The sequence below is a fragment of the Prorops nasuta genome, unplaced genomic scaffold (assembly GCF_024137725.1).
Source record: "Prorops nasuta isolate Cenicafe-Biocafe unplaced genomic scaffold, Cenicafe_Pnas_1.2 PNAS00006, whole genome shotgun sequence".
Taxonomy (NCBI): domain Eukaryota; kingdom Metazoa; phylum Arthropoda; class Insecta; order Hymenoptera; family Bethylidae; genus Prorops; species Prorops nasuta.
The window spans coordinates 8,692,123-8,714,140 of NW_027116803.1; the positions used below are offsets into that span (position 1 = coordinate 8,692,123).

General features: G+C 32.7%; 1 protein-coding gene across 3 annotated transcripts in view; it reads left to right on the forward strand.

Moving 5' to 3' along the window:
• The window catches only part of Arms (Ankyrin repeat-rich membrane spanning), a 295,457-nt gene that overhangs the window by 256,568 nt on the left and 16,871 nt on the right, over window positions 1–22,018 (forward strand). For all 3 annotated transcript variants that reach the window (XM_066729126.1, XM_066729125.1, XM_066729124.1), the window contains one exon: window positions 9,119–9,234. In XM_066729126.1, coding sequence (XP_066585223.1) covers window positions 9,119–9,234 — 116 coding nt within the window. The remainder of the gene's footprint in view (window positions 1–9,118; window positions 9,235–22,018) is intronic.

Consider the following 22,018-nt stretch of genomic DNA (forward strand, 5'->3'; position numbering starts at 1 on the left):
AAAGGCACCGATAAAGCTTTCCGATGAAATTATTAGTCAACAAATCAGTCTTTTATTCTTGCATTTCATTTTACTACACTTCGTCTTAGGCTATTAATTAAACTAAAAAAAATGTTGCTTTTCATTTGACTACCAATATTATTAACATTATATGTTGAAATATTATAATGTTAATCGACATTTATGTTTAGATCAGAAATAGATTTAAGACTCTTACATATATTGTAATCTTGGTTAATATCTCCCCAAACGGATTTATATACCACTACATAATATTGAATAACAAAATATATGAGATAGATATTATTTCACTAAATTTTCTCATTTTTGTACAGCTTCGCAGAGCAAAAAAAAATAAAAAGGTACATTATATTCATCGACGCGACTGTGTACTACTACACGTGAAACATTTCAACCATATAAAACTAAACAACTCTGGTTCTATGTATATAGACTGTTCTTGTTAAAAAATCGAGCAAATCCACAAGTATGATTTATTCGAAACTTTTAGAAAGCTGATCGATTACGTGCAGAGTTATTGGCTTGACAAAATAGATCCAGAAACCTTATCAATTTTTAATACACGGAGTAGAACAAATAATAGTATGGAGCGATACCATAAGACCCTAAAGGAGATGATGGGATCACATCCAGATATTTTTAAATTTGTAGGTAAGAACTAAAATTGAAAAGCTCAATTACTACGTTTCTCTTTATTCTAAAAAGTTGCTTTCTTTCAATATTTATGTAATTAAAACATATTTCAACGTGATCTTATTTTTATAGATGAATTAACTAAAATGATTGCTTTATACGTAATCGAAAACATAGGGAATACTACTGTAAAACAGCAGACAAAAAAATTTTAAACATACGAGCAATTTTTAAATGAAAAGTGGAAAACGTCCTTCATAGATATCACTAGAGATAATGAAAAGGAAATTATATTTAATTTCTTAAGCTCTTTAGCCGCAAATAATAACAAGTTTATGAAAAAAATTGAAAAACTCCTCTCTGTATCTTAATTTATCATTAATACATACTTAACTAATTAATAAATATATATTTTTTGTCCATATAAAAATGTATTAAAATAATATGTTCGTTTTAAAAAAGTTTCACAAGTTGAAATCATTATAGGACTTTTAAAGAATATCAAGATGATATATTAAATTAATTATTCTATAATTACTAATAATACATATTTTCATGTTTATTATGCTTACATATATTTTATAAATTTCAGAATGCTATAATACTTTTAAGAATATTTCAATATTTGTAAATTATGTTGATTTTATAAAAATTTTATTTGTAATATATGTACACATGGTGTATATGTTTTTTGCAAGTACTGCAAATGATTCCTTAAATATATTTTATTCTAAAACGGGCAGTTTTTGACATCTTTAATTTTTTCGGTTCTTCTAAAATATTATTTTTTTATGTACATTAGAATAATTGAAAACAATGACATTCGTTTCTACCAACAATCCCTTCAAATGTTACCTTATGAAACGACAAATCCTACAATGTAAGGTCAATCGCACATGTGATTCACTAAAAAGGTATTTTACAAGAGTTTTGTAGATTTTACGCAATGAATATATTTTAATCGCCCATGCTGTATCTTCTATTGCAAAGAAGCCTTCGGTTTTTCTTGTAGGTTCTCTCACTAACAGCCAAAATAAATAAGATCCGTACACTTGCCTCGCTACAATAGTTAACAAAAATATAATTAATAATTTAACGGAGCCCGTTCAGCCGATTTTGAGCACTCACCTAAAAATTACTGATGCCTCGTCTTATGTAGGGAAAAATATGAATTATCAACACTTGTATGCGTTTCGCGAATCCTATCATTTTCATTATCTTCGCTTATCATCTGCATGAAATATCTCCACCAATGCATCAAAAGACTAAATTTTTTCCTTTCTTCCACTCATTATAATAGTTCCAGGGAGATTCATAATTACGCTGTACATTGAATCTCTTGTATCCATTCTAAGGAACAATGCTAAAAAAATTAAAAAATGTATTACAAATTACACAGAATAATATGTTTCTTTTTTAATATATTATTTTTATTTGCAATAAGACCAACGGGTCTGTTATTATTTCAAAATACCTGTAACTTTGTCTGAGTAGTGCACTGGAATAACTTGCATGGTCTGTATTCTTTACATATTACAGTCTTTACAAATAACCTTCATGACTTCTAAAAGCTGATGGGTACAATCTTTTATTCACATACATTATTTAATAGTCATATCTGAGCTGCCAAAAATTACTAAAATTAAATAAAGTATTATATTAAGAGACTGTTATATTTTAATAACAGATTTGTAAATGCATATGTATAATTTTTTGGCACCATAACAAAATGCAATATCATTTAACCTATCGATATAATGTTTCATTGACTTAGAATATAGCTCATCTAGATTTGTACAATTTCATATTATAGTGATAACGTCTCATCCAACTGTGAGTGCAACCTGTGTAAACCTATATCATACTATAGAGAGCTTATATCTGGCTGATGTCTCTGCTCGACACTTCATTTCTCGTTATTATTGAAACCTTTGTAAACATACTTAAGATTTTTAAACCTATTTTCTTTTTTAGTCTAAGTTTAATTATTGTAATTTAGGCTGTTGCTCTCATAAGCAATAATTACTTACGTAAGATAAATATATGCACGTTTTTACCAGAATGTTTGAAGTTATATTTTACTTTCTGTTATTCATAATTAATATTTCCTTCTGTGAATCATCTGCACAACCATAAATTTATAAATTTTTGCATTTCAGAAGATATGGATACATTTCCGAACAACCTGTAGCAAATATTTTACACAAAGCATCATATTCTTTTATTATAACAAATTTATCATTTAATAAATTATTATTGCGAACCTGACACTTAACACGTAACACAAAAACATACAATAATAACCTGTAATCTATCAGCTGTCAGTTTCGATCAATGTTGCCGCATTGGAAATTTTGTTTCTAACATTGCCGCCAGAGGTGCTAATGGCCTGCGCGAACATCAGTCATATTCATGTGTTATTGTAGAGAGGATACGCCATTCCCAATAATTTTTAGGCCAAATGTCCCGCTACCGACCCGCCTATCTAGCGCTTGAGATTAGCAAAGCGCTAGATGGCAGCTATTGTAACGCTGCGGAAACGCAACGTTACAAGCTAAAATAATATCAATTTAATTACACATAAGGAATTTTATTTTAATAGATAAATTATTGTAAAAATGTTTCTTTATATTTTTTATCGAATTCTATTATAAGGATGTTTGAGCTATGTGTTCATTTTTCTTCAGATACATTTTTGTTTTATACAAGTATATATTATTTCACACTACTAAATATTTAGTTCAAACGATTATACCAAATACTTGACGCAATTTAATACATGTTAATTATGGAAACAATACTTTAAGTAATTATTTTAATTCCAAATAGTTCAGTATAATTGCGTATAACTCAATCTCATAATTTCGTTGATAATTATTTTTTTCTCTCAGTATATGATTGGACACGAATGAGTTCAGAGATACGAATTATTAGTCTCACAGTTGGATCAGACACAGGACTAATTGAGCACTTCTTAAATTAGATAAAAGTCGGATTGTGCATAAATCTAATCGAATATAGATCAGATTACACATCGGTTAATTGAGAGGATTTGTGGAATTGAACATATAAACAATAGGACTCACAGTTGGTCGGATATGAACACGCTTCATATCTGACATAAGTGTAATGTATAATTTGAGAACAATTTTGATATAAAGTTTGTGTCTTCAAGATCATTCTCAAACATTTTTATTTATTAATTCTTTTTTTATTAAGAGTATATTTTGAGGATTACGTCATTTTTTATAACATCTGCACGCTTTAAGGAAAGCTTTAAAATTATACACTGTGAGCAATTGACCCAGCAAGGTTCCCTAAAAAGGTAATAAGAGGGACAATGTTTTCAAGACGAAAAGGCTGAATGTAAATTAACTAAAAAAAATAGTTTCTTAAAAACTGCTAAATTGTTTAACAAAAGTTTTAACAAAGTAAGGTAATTGCCCGAAGGCCGCGAAGAAATAGTGCAAGCCAAAATTCACAAAAGATTGCTCAGTAGAGCCACAAGAATTTCAAAAAAAATGCTCAAGGAGAGCTCCCAATCCACGAAAAATGTATCAAAGTACTGTAAATGCTATCCCAACCACAAAAGAGCAATACTCAGGGCTACAGGAGAAGGAGTGACGCAACCTGAGATCTTTAGGCCACGACACATGAAAAGAAAAAAGATCCTCTTCTAGATGCCACAAGAGAATTAAGGATTAGGAAGCGCAACAGGATGCTTGAAGGAGTCGCAGGAGAGGTGAGTGGAGTTTGACTGTAAACTCGCCCGGACCTCTAAGGTTACACCGGGGTAAGACGAAAATTAAGGTAACTGGACCTTGGTTTGAGCAGCAGTGGAAGTACTGTCTAGCAGAGAACTTAAGTACCTCGCAAGTAAAATTTTATGAGCTAGATTAGTTCGCTTGTTGGCTACCTGGCGGCGACCAGTGAAAATTAGGAGTGAAGGAGAGAGACGTAGAGTGCGCCGGCAAGAGATGGGCCGAGATTCCCCCACCGCTCGCACCGACACACCTCCGATCTCCAACATACACTAATATCAAATTTTTTTAAGAATCGTCCTTTTAAATTGCACAACATCAAGAGACGGTAGAATTTTGACGGCATGCACATGCAGGGTGTCTAATAAAGTTTGTACTCCCTTGATTAATTGACAAATAAAGCGTTTTTGGAACAAATGTTAAAAAAAACTTTAGTATTTAAGCAAATCTGTTTACTGACATCATCGGTCTGACCTTAACGTATACCACAAAAGTGACCTCAAGGCACTATTACTTTTTTAAATTGAATGGTATATTTTTCTTTAGAAATTATTGTAGCTTATCTCAAGAACTTTCCAATTGCTATCTGTATTCACTTTTCATCTATTAGTTCTCGAGATATTTAAAGTTGAAATTGAATGTAGGTGAACGACTTCGCGTACGTCACGCGTTTGTCGAGCAAAATAGCTTATTCAAACTCAAATCTACATGCAATTTCCACTCTCAATATTTTGGGAACTACTAGATGCTGTGGTTTCTTCTGATAGTCATTGAAAAGCTCTTCAAATAAGCCACAAGAATATTGAGAACAAAGTATACCAAACCATTTAGAAAATTAGTAATGATCTTGAGGTTACCTTTGTGATATACATACGTCAAGATCAAACCGATTTCATCAGTAAACAGATTTGATTAATTATAATAACTGTTTTTGTAATATTTTCCTCGGAATCGCTTCATATTTTAAGGGGGGAACCTCGTGTAACACCAAAAAAATAGCAGATTTTGGGATTTTTTTTTTCAGTGGTAATGGAATCTATAATTGAATTGTTATTTTTGCTGTTGATTGTATGTATTCTCAAAAGTATTATCATATTTTTTTTACTTTAGTTGAGGTGCAAAAAAGGTTATTTAATTTTAATGTTAAAGCATCCGTAAGAACATCCTTAAACGGCGTGACGTGTACCTTGCATAAAAAGCTGAAAATTCATGTTTTTTTTTTTATTAGAATCCTAATAAATTTTCCCTTTGGATGAACTTCATTTCATTGAAAAAAAGTTGATAATTTAAACATAAGTATCAACTATGAGAAATAGAGTATTTTAACTATTTTTTCGCTCATTTTTAAAACAGAATACTAAATATTAATTGGTAAAATATTTTTAATTTCAGATTCATCTATAGGAGAATTTTATTACCTTCAAATCAAAATAAAAAATGTCTAAATCGGTTGAGAACTGTTCGAGTTATGCGTCACACCATTTCGGAAAAAGTGGTTTTGAGAAAAACGTGTTTAAAGTTTCCAGTAAGAAAAAGATTCTCAGCTGACGAATGATAACAGGATCGATAACTGTTGAGTATAACAAATATTTTTAACAAACTTATATGAAATATAGTCTCGGACAATGTATGAAAACAAGGTTAGACCGTACACAGAAATAATGAAAGCTATTGTTTCTGTGTACGTCAAACCTTGTTTTCATACCTTGTCTGAGACTATATTTCATATAAGTGTGGTAAAAATATTTGTTATAGTCAACAGTTATCGATCCTGTTATCATTCGTCAGCTGAGAATCTCTTTCCTACTGGAAACTTTAAGCACGTTTTTCTCAAAACCACTTTTTCCGAATTGGTGTGACGCATAACTCGAAAATTTCTCAACTGATTTAGACCTTTTTTGTTTTGGTTTGAAGGTAATAAAATTCTCCTATAGATGAATCTCAAATTAAAAATATTTTACGAATTAATATGTAGTATTTTGTTTTAAAAATGTACGAAAAAATGGTTAAAATTATTCTATTTTTCATAGTTGATACTTATGTTTAAATCATCATTTTTTTTCAATGAAACAAAGTTCATCCAAAGAGAAAATTGATTAGGATTGTAGTAAAAAAAGAAAAACATGCATTTTTGGCTTTTTATGGGAGCTATATGTCACGCCGTTTAAGGATGTTCATGCGGACGCTTTAACATTAAGGTAGTGGTCTAGTAAATCGACCGGTCTTGCAGGGTATCCTTCGGGATTTTTTTTAACTACCTAAATGAAATGCAAAAAATCTTAAAATTTAAATGTTATTAATACTATATTGAATTATACAAAAATATATTTTTTTTAATTTTTACGATATTTTATTTAAATTATATGGGTTCAAAGTAGGTGAAAAAAAAACATTTGCTGCTGGCCTCTGAGGTATCTCCAGTTTGGGTAATAGGAAACAAAAAAATGCAACGGATTATTATTCAGTAGGATTGTCATTCTGGCCGGAACTAGAAAAACTTAATTTGGTTAAAAGATAACAAAATGGCGAACTTCGAAAAAAAAGGTACAATTTTTTTAGTGTAAATTGGGCTGTAACTTGAAAAATAATGGATGAAAAAAAAATGATTCTAGTTCCGGCCAGAATTACGGATGTGTAGAACAGCCTGTAAAAATTTCAGCCCGATAGGTTCAATAGAAAATCTATTATGCCCCGAGCCGACCGAGAAAACGTTGTTTCGAGAAAAACGCGTTTAAATTTTGGCTAACAGAACTTTCATCCTCACACCAATCGTCGATCCTCGGTGCGTGCAACAAGCTTTAGGACTCTTCATACGTGTCAAACGCGGGTATATCTGGTTATATTCTTTCGAATAGAAAAAGGTATACGAAACTTCAAGGAAATATAAAGGTAATGAGTCATAATAGTGAGGAATAACCGTCAGCAGCTGTCGCGCAACTTACAGCTTTCAATTATGCGGCGCTCTCGAATATATGTTATATCTTTGTTAATATTTTGAATATCGGTTTAAAATTTATACACTATATTCTCATGTTGGTATACTATCGAAATATGAGAAAAAATTTTACCCAAACAACTAGACTACTACCTTAAAGTTAAATAACTTTTTTTGCAACTTAACTAAAGTAAAAAAAAATATGATAATACTTTTGAGAATACATACAATCAATAGCAAAAATAGTGATTCAATTATATATTCCATTACCCCTAAAAAAAAATCCTAAAATTTGCTATTTTCGTGGCGTTACACGAAATTCCACCCTTAAAGTTTACCGACGTAATAAAAAAAATTAGTAGTCCTGAAAACATACTTTTACTAAAAATTGAATAAGTAGCAATGTTTGAGAATGATCCTGAAGATATAAACTTTGTATCAAAAATTACCCTCTAATTATACACTAAACTTGTGTACACTATGAAGCATGTAATAGCCAATCATCTGTCAGTCCTATTGTTCATGTGTTCTATCCTACGAATCCCCTCAACCGACTGATGTCTAATCTCATATACAGGGTGTTTTTCTAACGGCGGCATATAGGAGATTCGTGTTAGTTGACTATAGCGCTCAGGATGATGGTATCTGAGAGCGCTGATTGGTCAATATCATGTAGTGCCAACATGAAATGGTCCGTTACCAATAGATGAATACGAAAAATGAGACCCATCCGCTATTTTGGAGTGGAGAAGTGTTTACATGCTAGTTGTACAGAAAGAGGTGTGAAACGGAAAAATGTCAAATAGTGAGGTTATTAAAATAAAAATGGAAAATAATGAATGGAAAGTAAGAATATTCGAACTTTCCATTCATTATTTTCCATTTTTACTTTAGTAACCTCATGATTTGACATTTTTCCATTTCACACCTCTTTCTGCTACAACTAGCATGTAAACACTTCTCCACTCCAAAATAGCGGATGGGTCTCATTTTCGTATTCATCTATTGGTAACGGACCATTTCATGTTGGCACTACATGATATTGACCAATCAGCGCTCTCAGAAACCATCATTCTGAGCGCTATAGTCAACTAACACGAATCTCCTATATGCCGCCGTTAGAAAAACGCCCTGTATGTACGATTACATCTGTATCCAATCCGACTTATGTCGAATTGGATTTCTGTTCAATCTGAATCGTGTCCAATCAGTCCTGTATCCGATTCGACTAACAGTGTGTCTAAACTCATCTGTGTTCAATTATTCTCGTATCCAATCCCATGCTTATCTAATCCGATCTGTATCCACGTCAAAGTATGTCTTATTTGATCTATATCCAATCCGATCTCTGTCCAATTTGACATGTGTCCAATCAGGTCTGTGTCCGTTTCGACCTGTGCCTGATTCAACTTGTATCTGATCCCAACTTACTGCAGTGTCCGATTTAAAATGCATGCAATCAGGCCTCATTCGAATTATTTAATTGATAGTTTCTATAACACAGGTCCATCAGTATGATCGAAAAAGAAAGAAATGTCTTCGCCCTTCATAACTTTTCATATTATATTCATCACTTTTATTGTTGAAGCAGTATTCTACTGTAACCTAGATTATTAAATAACTCACAAATGGTATGAGATTGAAAAAAAATCAGAGATTTTACTCAGAATACCCTAATAGCCTACGGCTAAAATATATCCTATTACCTTCGTACACCTTTTATACGAGTTGTTGATATTGATTGTCTATGTATGTGTTGCTGTTTCAGAGCATGATCAACAGAGTACTGCTCCGCATATACCCACTAATTTAGAGAAAGAAAAATCTAGAACTGACAATTTAACTCGTCGTGATCAAACGAAGCAATCGATTATGGAAAAACAGGTGATTAAAATTTCGAATACTATAATTAATAAATAAATATTTTCCTAAATAATAATAGTAAATTTCAATTTGCAAAACATTACTGGAAATAGTTTCAGGTACGAACAGCACTTATTAATTTAAATTAATTTGAAATTTTATTAATTCGCACATTAGCAACTCTAATAAAATATAATAGAGTATCAGGCAAAACGGTGTACATGAATTTTTTTAAATAGATTAATTAGCTTAACCTTTTCGTACTGTTAGACGAACTATTTTGGGGACCTTTATATAACCAATTTAAGCTTCTCATGATACAGGATATAAAGAAACGACCGCCTTTTCTTGAAACTGCAGATTCAGATGGTAATTTTAGTGCTGATTTCAAGTATCGCTCAAATCGGTTGAGGGGTTAAAAACTTATTCCCATTTTAAAATCACTATTTTGTATCCTTTTTAAACGAATTTGACAGCAAATTGCAAACTGGAGAAAGTTAAAAAACAAGCGACAATGAGCGACTGCGAAGAAGAAACAATTGTTGATCACATGATTGTATTCCACAAAAAACAAGCTTCGCCTGTAAAAAAAGGCAAAAAGTACATAAATCGTCCAGCATAAACAATAAAGAAAATAAAATTTTCCAATTAAAAAAATTAGTGAAACACAAATATTAGGGAAGCATTAATTTCACTTTGGCAAAAGTTAAAATCTCAAAAAGAAGTAACACAAAAAAGTTATTTGCCGGGGGCCCGTTCTATGCAACTACAATAAATAGCCACATTTTTGAATTAAGAGAAGTAGCGCTTCTATTATAAGACAGTGACTTAAGCATGAACATTACGGGCTTCCGGCAATTAACTTTTTACTGTTACCTTTTTTTTGAAATTTTAACTTTTGCCAAAGTAAAAATAAATACTTGCCTAATATTTGGATATCACAAATTTTTTAAATTGGAATATTTTATTTTACTTTATTGTGTAACGAAGTTCCCCGTTACGTATACGAGATACCGAATAAAGAACATAACAGCTACCGAACAGTGGATATAATTAATCCCTACGTTACCGACTCGTGAGATAGACTCACGAGTGGATTATAGCTAACGTCAAGGATAGACCCCGTTGACAGGCAGAGGCCCGGATGAAAAAACCGGCGCTCCAGGAAACGATGTCCAGGCTGTCTTGGGAAACAAAGCAGGGCCATGCCAAACAACCCAGGCAACCTGAGATAAGGAGAAGCGGCCTCGGGGAGTCCTAAAAAGATTGGCTGTGTCTATAAGTCCCCACGAGGAGGGGAGATAGTACATCGAGTCTGACTTGAACGCTGGTTACGCGCTTCAAGCAGTCTGCGCGAATGTCGTGCGCAGATTGCCATAGCAGGCAGTCGGAACCAGTCGGAACGCGACCATGGGACTGTGCTGATGTGTCCGTGCGTGCTGGTGAGCGCGTGACGCGGCACTCAGACAGCCATGGGTCGGTTCGTGTACGTGAGGCGTGTGCTATAGGCCAGCCTGCACGTACGTCACGACAGGATACCGGCCAATGCATAGTGGGTTGTGCAGGGGCGTAGTTAGCCCGTTGGAATGTGTCCCGGTGCCCTCCGTAATCCCATAGGCTTGCGCTATGGCTGGACGGGCCGCGAACATTGCCTCCGTGGTGGTCCGCTTCCTGGCAAACTCTATGCTTGGTAATGATACCGCATGTTCCCGCACTCCTCACCACCACCTGTGTGTGGGTGGTGAGGGATAAATGTATGCCCCTCAGCAGATAGGTCTGCGAGGCTCGGACTTCCGCAAGGAACCCTCCCCTCTCTCCACGACTTAGCATACTGAGCGACCCTGGCTACCGTTACCGTCCAAATGCATGGCCGCAGGGCCGTATAAGATGCATAGAAAATGGAGTCGAAAGACTCAAATGATAACGTAGGATTGTTGGCCACCCAACTGACCAACTGGCGCCCTGATACCGATAGATAAGGATGGGCGAAGGTAATGGGAAAACCCGTCAGTGTGAGCGGCCCCTCACACTGACGGGAATAACGTTACACATTCTATACCAAAAATCACTTTAAAGCCCTTCGCTTTCAAAAATTTCCTTCTAAATTTACCCCTGAATGCACATTTTTCTTAGGTGTTACTCTCAATATGAATTTTGCATTATGGCTCTTTCTCTGGCAAGCTATATAGTGTCATTTATATTTTCTTTCGATTAATATAAAGTATAAAATGTATATCAATTAATGCAATGGAAGCCTCTGTTTTTTAGGTATACTGCTTTCAGTTTCCTAAATTTATACACCATATACTCTATTACATGCGAAATATTGAAATCATGAATTCTTTTCATATTTACACATCTACATTTTATTATAATTTTCAATAACTATTTGATTTATATTTATAAAATTTTATATCCAAAATGACCTGCAAGCCCTTCACTTTCAAGGATTTGTTTAGAAATTCATCTCTTTTTCTAGCGTTTTCTTAACTGTTACTCAAAATATAAACTTTGAATTATGGCTTCTTTTAATCTTTAAAGGACACACCTTCTTCATATTAAATAAATAGCATACTGGGTGTTCGGCACCCAAGGAAATTTAAAAAGATGTGGTATTGACGGTATATCGTATTTTGCTACCAAAATGTTACTGAATAAATCTGTATTTATCTACTTTAAGGGACAAATAGTTTCATAACTAATTTTGAAACCTAAAATCGATAAAAAAAATGTTGTTTAACATGAGTGAATCTAATTAAAGGTCGGCATACTGGGTGTCGAGCACCCGTAGATTTATCAGTATGTTCTTGGAATAACTGCCAAACATTAACAGACAATTGAAGTACCTACCTAAATGAAGGAACCTAAGATATAGATGTGGCAGATTATACTAAATGGCATAATAAGTCCGATATATAGAATTTAGTATAAATGGATAATGTATAAAATGGCTATTGGATGTCAAACACCCAGATGGAACTTTAAGGGTTAAGGCAAACTAGTGCGATTTATATTTTCCTTTCATTAATATAAACTAGGAAACGCACCAATTAATGCAATGAAAGTCTCTCTTTTTTTAGATATACACACACAGCTTTCACTTTCCTATATTGATATTCACTTTATGCTCCATCATATGTAAAATATTGGAATCATGAATTCTTTTCATATTTACACATCTACATGATTTTATTATAATTTTTATCAACTATATAATTTATATTTCCAAAATTTTATGACAGATATCACCTACAAGACCTTCACTTTTAAGGATTTTCTTATAACCTGAATCATTTTTCTACCGTATTTTTAGCTATAATCTCAACATCAACATTGCATTATGGCACTTTCTCCAGCAAATAATTGTTCCATTTATATTTTCTTGTGATTAATATAAACTAGAAAATGCACCAATTAATGCAATGGGAGCCATTCGTTTTAGATACTGCACTGCTTTCAGATTCCTAAAATTATTCACCACTTGTTCTATCACATAGAAAATATTAAAATGTTGACTTCTTTTCATTGTTTCATTTCTAGATGATGTTATCATTATAGTTATTATTTAATTGATTTATATTTCAAAGAGTTTATGCCCATAATCACCTGCAACCCCTTATTATCAAGAATTGCCTCCTAAATATTTTCATTTTTCCCCCTTTTCCTTAGGTTTAACTTTCAACGTTAACTTCGCACTATGGCTCTTTCTATGGCAATCTGGTATCATTTTTGGCTTTTTCTATTTAATATTACAGCTCAAACCTGCACAATGACATAATAAATTTATTATAATTTATTCTGAAATAAAATTTGACAAAATACCAAAAAAACACATTACATATTATGTTATAAAATTCATTATTATAGTTATAAAAAATCAAATGTGGAAAAATTTTGTAGAGATAATAATCATTTCTTTCTACTCTGATTAGAGAAACGTAGATAAATATTTAGTTTTAATATTTTTTTATATTATATTTAAATATGAAATAACGATTAGCAAATATTCATCTACTTTTCTCTAATCGCAGTAATAAAAAAGTTTTATTATCTCCTGGAAAATTGTTCGTATATATGATACAACCTTTTGTATAATTGAAATCAATATTAGCTTAAAAAACAAGAAAAGTAAAATATGCATTTTGTGAATGATGTCAATATCTGAAAGTTTAGCATATGATTTTCAAATACTTAAACAATTTCTCTCAAATAATATACTCCTGATAATGACCGATGCACATTAATGTTGAAAGTATACTTCTCATTGACACAGTGTTGTAAATATCAACTTATTTAATCTAGTCAGCTCTATCCTCTGCAATGAAAATAGAAATGTTCTTTCTTAATTTAATCTGAAAAAGAAATACCACAAAGTATCTCAAAGAATATTACATCCTATATTGTAAAATATAGTGTTATAATTATCTAATTGGCGACTCTTTCTGTCACTATTAAAATTTAATTAATTTGTGGTTATAGAAATTTATCAGGTGCATTATCGCAATTATCGCAGCACGATGAATAAATACACTGCATTAAATACACATAACCTCACATTACAATATACAATTAATAATAGTCGCCGGATTAGTTATATCAGAGATGAAACGGGAGATTGCTCATGCTGGGGCCCGCGGCAATCCCCGCCGGTAAGCGACGCTGGTGATCTCAACGTTTCTCAGATGCATCTAACCCCTAACGCCATCTATTGGATAGGATCGAGAAGAGCACTTTGTTATACACGCTCACCATTATTTTGGTGCGAATACGTGTGTGGCCTCCTTCACTTAACATCATTCAGCTTCGGTCAGCTTCAGTATATGTCGAGTGCGAGAGAGAGCGGTATAGTTTTCTCGAATCTCCCTTTCCCTTTCGATCTCACTTTCGTTTAGCCAACGAGTCGAGTAAAAATTCTTTTTGGCCGTCTGCTTCAATCCTCCATCTTTCATACCGGAGATTCAAGTTCGACTCCATCCAAACACATTTTCTTTATTGTGGAATATTTAAATATTGCTATTAACCTATTAACGGGAATTCGTATACCAACATTACAGGGCAAAAAGTATTCGCATGTAGCGTCTTCATTTGTTCACAGATTGTAAAGTTAGTACATGTTTTTGGAAATGCCAGAAGCTTATCTACTAAATTACGTTGGAAAAATTAACAAAAAATGAAAAAAAAGTTTTTGTTTAAATAAATATATTAATATTATTGAGAAACAACAAATAAATCGCAAAATTCCCCAACGTACTTTAGTAGATAATGTTTTCGCGTTTCCAAAAAGTCCATAAAAATGCAAATCTGTCAACAAATGACGACGCTGCATGCGAAATAGTTTTTGCCCTGTAATGTCGCTAGATAGATCCCCGTTAAATTAAAAAATATGTAAAAATGGGGTTTTATTCTTTAATAATTACACTTCAAAAATCTTTGTTGAATCTTACATTTTAAATATTCTCTTATAAAAATTTAATTTTTATTCTATTATTAATTCAAATTAGTTATTAATAGCTATTATAATATATTTCAAAATTATAAAAATGAAAAAAGCGAAGAGGTCCCGAAACTGAGACCAGCGTTGCCAACTATGCCATTTTGATTATACTACGCTGTACAGTGATGTCAGTGATGCCAGAATCAAGATTTTAGCAACAAAAATAAAGTTAACCGCTAACCAGCAGCAGTATAGAAAATTTGAAGGGAAGGGATATATACCTCTTCCCTTCAAATTTTCTATACTGCTGCTGGCTAGCGGTTAACTTTATTTTTGTTGCTAAAATCTTGATTCTGGCATCACTGACATCATTGTACAGCGTAGTATAATCAAAATGGCGGAGTTGGCAACGCTGACTGAGACCTTTGTTTTCAAAACCAGGAATCTTACCACCTGCGCTACAAGACACTTTGGAAGAAAGTTAATGATAAAATAAAATAATCTGAATGGATACAAATTCGCATACTTCTTTCGTTACACCAGTATATATTCTTTCGACATATTTATACTTTATGCTATGAAATTAAATCAAATATAGGAAAATATTATTAGGGTATTTGTTATCCTAATTATTAACTGTATTAATTCTTTAGACATGCTTCAAATTTGAAATAAATAAAATCCAGGTTTATCAATGAATAAACAATAATGCTAAAGTTTCTAATGTTATTTAAAGCATAATGTGAAACAAAACATTTCACTTTTTTATTTACGTCGTATGCCACATTTTATTATATAACTACGTGTTTTCATTTCATTTTAAAACATAGGTTTTCCTTGGAAAAAATGGTATTTTTCGTTGCATATCTCTTGATGTGGGTGAGTCATTTTATTCCTTAATATATTCTTTATAAATTCACAGTCTTGACTTTCAAATTCATTTACAGATACACATAAAACCATAATTATTCCTGTTTAATTAACAAATCGCTATGTTAAAAAAAACGAATTTGTAATTATACTGAATATTATTTTAAAACAGGAAACGGTAAAATGATATAGTATATATTAAGGTTTAAAATGACTTACACACACGCATCAAGTGATATGATGGAACGAAAAATAAAATTTTTTCGAAGGAAAGACTATGTTTTAAAATGGAATGAAAAAACACGTTGGTATATAATAAAATATAGCATGCGACGTAAATACAAAGGTAAAATATTTTGTTTCACATTATGCTTTAAATAATATTTGAAACTTTACCATTGTTTATTCAGTCATAAACCTGGATTTTAATTATATCAAATTTGATACATTTCTAAAGAATTAATACAGTTGATGATTAGGAAAATAAAAACCCTAATAATATTATCTCATATTTGATTTAATTTCAGAGCATAAAGTATGAATATGCCAAAAGAATATATACTGGTGTAACGAAGGAAGTATTCGAGTTTCTAGCCATTCGGTTTATTTTATTATGTTATTAACTTTCTTCCAAAACGTCTTGTAGCTCAGGTGGTAAGATTCCCGGTTTTGAAAACAATGGTCGCAGGTTCGAGACCTCTTCGCTTTTTTCATTTTTTGCTTTTTTATAATTTTGAAATATATTATAATAGCTATTAATAACTAATTTGAATTAATAATAGAATAAAAATTAAATTTTTATAAGAGAATATTTAAAATGTAAGATTCAACAAAGATGTTTGAAGTGTAAGTATTAAATAAAAAAAACCCATTTTTACAAACTTTTTAATTTAATAGGTTAACGGGATCCCTCATGCCTACTTTACCGACAGTTCAAGTCAATAAATAATTAGTTTAATAAAAGTCAAATGCGAAGCAAATTGAAAAACCAGGGTTCTTTGTAACAAGGTGCCAGTTCTAACGAGTCAATCGAGCTTAATAAAACTCAAATCAGATGAAGAATAACGCTGTACCACTGTCCCGCATTCTTGAAGTGGAGATAAACAAAAGTGACCCCTCTTCAAGAACGCGGGACAATGATACAGTTATTTTTCATCCGACTTGAGTTTTTTTAAACTCGATTGACTCGTTAGAACTCTCACCTCATCATAAGGATGCCCGTTTTTTCCATTTGCTTTGCATTTGGCTTTTATTAAATTCATTGTTTATTGACTTGTACTGTCGGTAAAGCACGCGTGAGGGATCCCGTTAATAGCAATATTTAAGGTAGTAGTCTAGTAAATCGACCGATTATGCAGGGTATTTTTCGGGAATTTTTTTGACTACTTAAATGAAATGAAAAAATTCTGAAAATTTTATGTTATTACTGCTATATTGAATTATACAACAAAAATTTTTTTAATCACGTGATGCGAAAGTACAGCTTTTCATGCCTATTTTGCGGGATGAAAATTGTTTTGTCGACTAGCGGGAGGAAAATAAATTTAGCGGGAGAAAGTAAATCCGGCGGGAGGAAAGTAAATAATTTCCATCCTTCCAAAACATGCATAGGAAACTGTACTTTTCATCACTTGTAATGAAAAGTATTATGTTAACCATGGAAGAAATCAATTGCTGACGAATTTATATGAAGTTTGGATACCCTCGGCTACGTTAATAACTCTCGCCTTCGGCTTGGGTATCAACCTCGTCTCGGGCATCCAAACTTCACAACTCATCAGCAATCGATCACTTTCTTCCCTAGGTTAACAATGTACTATTTTTTAATTTTTACGATATTTTCTTTAAATTATATGGGGTCAAAGTAGGTGAAAAAAAACATGTGCTGCTGGCCCGCGAGGTATCTCCAGTTTGAATAATCGGAAATAAAAAATGCAATGGATTATTGTTCGGTAGGATTGTCATTCTGGCCGGAACTAGAAAAAATTAATTTGGTTGAAAAATAACAAAATGGCGGACTTTGAAAAAAAAGTACAATTTTTTTAGTGTAAATTGGGCTGTAACTTGAAAAATAATGTATAAGAAAAAATGATTCTAGTTCTGGCCAGAATTACAAATGTGTAGAATAACCTGTAAAAATTTCAGCCCGATCAGTTCAATAGAAAATCTGTTATGCCTCGGGCCGACCGAGAAAACGTGGTTTCGAGAAAAACGCATTTAGTTTGACTAACAGAACTTTCATCCTCACACTAATCGTCGATCCCCGGTGCGTACAATAAGCCTTTCGTCTCTTCATACGTGTCAAACATGGGTATATCTGGTTATATCCTTTCGTATATCAAAAGGTATATGAAACTTCAAGGAAATATAAAGGTAATGAATCATAATAGTGAGGAATAACCGTTAGCAGCTGTCGCGCAACTTACAGTGTTCAAGTATGCGACGCTGTCGAATATATGTTATATCTTTGTTAATATTTTAAATGTCGGTTTAAAATTTATACACCATATCCTCATGTTGGGGCGCATTCCAAATCTTACCCCGGAACACGGGTTCCTAGATTTCTCCCTAGATCCCACTCCCCTTCCGCTTGAAATGTAGGGAAAAATATAGGGAGAAATCTAGGGAAAACGTACTCCGTGCTCCCGGGGTAACATTTGGAATGCAGCCTTGGTATACTATCGAAATATGATAAAAAAAAATATTTTTAAACCTAAACTACTAGACACTATCTTAACTTTTGGTGCAAGGGAACGAAACTTCTTTCCACCAAAGGGACGAAAGTGAAGGAAAACATTAATGCGCATGCGTGTCTGAGACTGGCATAAATAGAGCCATTTTCGATCTGCTAAGATACGCTTAAAGGAGTCACTTTCTATGCGCGAGTGATGGACAGAATTTATGTAATCCTGATTTTAATTTAATAACCAAGTTCTAGAAATAAATAGCATATGTACTATCGTCCGATCGATCATTATTGTTTCTTCTTCCCGAATAGCTCAACGACACTTGTTTCTTCACTTTCTCCAATCTGCACTGTGCTGTCAAAATCACACAGAAAGGGTCAAAAAGGAGTGATTTTAAAATAGGAATAATTTGGCAACCCTTTAATCGATTTGAGCGAAATTTAAAATTTATACTTACTTTACCACCGCAAGCTTCCAGTTTCAGGAAAAAGCGGTCAGTTTCTTACATCCTGTATAAGGAGCGAATCACGTCAACTCTCCTAATGCGGCGCGTAAGTGCTTAATCGTGTAATTTTCAACTCACGTTTGCGGTATGAAAATGTATATAAAAATATATTCAATATACTATTTCGATGTATTTTTTTCTTCAGTTTTCCAGTGGCATGTTCAGATTACCCAACAATTTCCATTTACCTATTAAAAAAACACTAAAATGTATTACATCTCAAAAAGTATATTTTTAATGCTTTTAATCGGAATCTGAGGTTTTTTTACATAAAAAAAGTTGTTTTGCATAGAGTACTCGATAATTTTTCATTGAGTAATGCAACACCCAAGCGTAAAAGTACAGCACGCAGCTATGGTTTGGGAGGTTACTTAATGATGATATGTGTGTGTGACCTAATAGGATTATAACCTAGAAATACTAAAATCACATTGGTCAAAAGCCAATAACGTACATTCCTGACACCAAATTGTCTGAAATCCTAAAATTGAGTAGTGGGCACTACTGGAATCTTAAACGTGCTCTCTGTTGAATTGGCGTGTTTACGTGCGGAAACAAAATAATTCAAACTATAAATACTTCCAGTATTCTGCATAGTAAATTCAATTCTGGGTTTATTAGATAAGTATATTGACTGATTAAATTAAAAAAAAAAGTAATTTGTGGGTATATTTTTATTTTATATAGATGAGGCAAAAAAGAAACTTTAAATATTATCATATGCTACAAATTCAGGATGATAAGAAACATTTTATTAATTATCATATTTGAAATAATACAGAGCCGAACCATAAGAAAAATATTTCTATATACAGGGTGTAGCAGCAATAATGCTTTTAATTTTAACCACATATTCTTTAGCATAAACTAAGTCGAAAAGTCCTATACTATAAGGTCCAGATAAGCATCATTGCTGAGATAAATCTATTTTAAACTGATAAATCACGGCTTTGACTCGACGGAAAAATTACATTAAATTCAATTTCGTTGACAGTTCCCTTTCAAAAAACAACAGAAGTTTATACTTCTCCGCCGATCCGTATTGTCGTACACGCATATACACACGCACGCAACTACGCCGATTATTAATATTACCTCCTAATGTCTTACATTCCTGATCCTGGTGCTAATGAAATGTATTTTCTGCTTACTTTTAAAAGGATCCTCAGTAGCACTCATTTAGATGAATAGTCTGGATAATAATACACGACGTTATTTGTAGATTAATTTTCAAATCGTGTTATCTTTTCTGTGATGTGACACATGAACTGTTCTAAGGTAATTAACAGATAAATATTATATTAAAAAAGCTATTATAAGAAACTGTATTTTTTATCTGTTTTTGGAAATCTCACTGTTTTATCGGATAGAGCAGTTTGCTGCATCATTATAAGAGCAAAATGACTCGAAAATAGATTTTCACGTAAGGCCATAGTCTTCTCTGGAAGTTTAGACTTAAATGGAGAGCTTGAAGGATCCTTTTACGAAAAAATAAGCAATTCCTCATTTTATGAAGGGACGAGCCACAAAATTAAAAATAATTTTTTCTTTATACCGTAGAATGCCCATAGTTTTTGCCTAATATTTTTTGCATATATAGTGTCTGCCTAAATGAACTTGCCAATAAAATTAGCTAATTACTAGGTCAGATTCTAGTTTATAGTGACTAGAAGTTGATATGGTCACCAAAAAGAATTATTTTACAATTTACCAAACAAGTCGTAATAAAGTGAAGAGAAAAGCATAAGTATTTTCTAACTTATCTGAAATCTTCTGGTACCTAAAAGCGTGCAAAGACTATGAACAATAATCTACAGCATTAACATAAAATCCTTCTTAATTTTTGACTTATCTCTTCATAAAATGAAAGAAGGCTTATTTATTCTTAAAGGGATCCTTCAACCTCTCCACTTAGATTGAAATTTTCAGAGAAGACTATGGCCTTCCTTGAGAATCTATTTTTGAGTCATTTTGCTCTTTCAATGATGTAGCAAACTACTCTATCTGAAAAAACAGTAAGATTTTCAAAAAAAGAAAAAAAGAAAATTTCTTATCAAGAGACACGGTAATGTCACAACGGCAAGTACATATAAAAATAGATAATGACATATATGTCTGTACCGCCGAGCACTACCGTGTAACTTATACAGCAAGTTTAGCCGTCCCAATTTTCAAACCGATTTATTTCTACGAATGATCAATTGTCATGATTTAAGTAAAGCTTTACTTAAAATGGTTTTGAAAAACCTTTCATTTGAGCCCATAAACATTAAAATCGGTTCACGCAATCCAGAGATCTCATATTCTGTTAGCTATATATATGCCGAAGTTGAAATTCTTCTCCCTTCTTTCTTCCCGAGCTCTGTATGTCCTAGGCTGATTCTGTATGTCTCAGGCTGAAGTTGGCCGCTAAGAAAAGTGACGTCATTTTCACATCGCTTCCAACAAACTATACTCAACGACGAAACTATTGTTGTGAACTTGCAAATAAATCGATGTAATCGATATAACCAGTGATGGGAACTTGTGGGAATTCGGTATCCCCACCATACCTCCTCGAGGGAACTAACACAATCGTATGTCTCGTTCGTGTGAGCCGAGTCTGCTGCACTCGGCTTGAGTCGCTAGTGCTTTAAGCGCAAGCGCATGTAAAGCCATCATCGGCTGAGTTCGGTGGACTTCGGTGCATGTCGGGTGTGCAAGCGTGATACACATAGATCTCTCTGTCTTTCGCGAGTCCTCGATGAAAGTTATCCTTCCTTAGGCGATCAGCTGGGCTGCTAGAGAAGGATAGCGACTATTATATTCTCCCTCTCTTTCTCTTCTAAGTTTAATTCGACTAATTTATGACTCTCCAAATAAAATCTCCTCGATCAATATTTTTGTTTAGCTGATCAGCTGGGCCGCTGGAGAAAGATAGCGACTGTTGTCTTCTCGCTCTCATTCTCTGCTCAGTTTAATCCGATTAATTTATGACCCTGCAAGTAAATATTGATAGAAATATTCATTTTTCTGAACGCTGTGGGGCTTGGAAAAATATAATTTCTTTCAAGCTAACCTGGAGAAAACGCTTAATCAAATTTTCAATGTATACGTTTTAAAGGGAAAAATTTGTAATTTATTTCTGTAAAGTTAATAAAAGCATAAGCATAAATTACAATAACATATAGCAGTACAAAAGACTTCTTAAATTTAAGAGAATTGAAGAACTTGTAATGCTCCTTTATGTATATATATTTTCAGCCGGATATATAAATGTAATTACTATCAGACTTTTCTTACCTAAATATGTATTTCGCTGACTAGAAT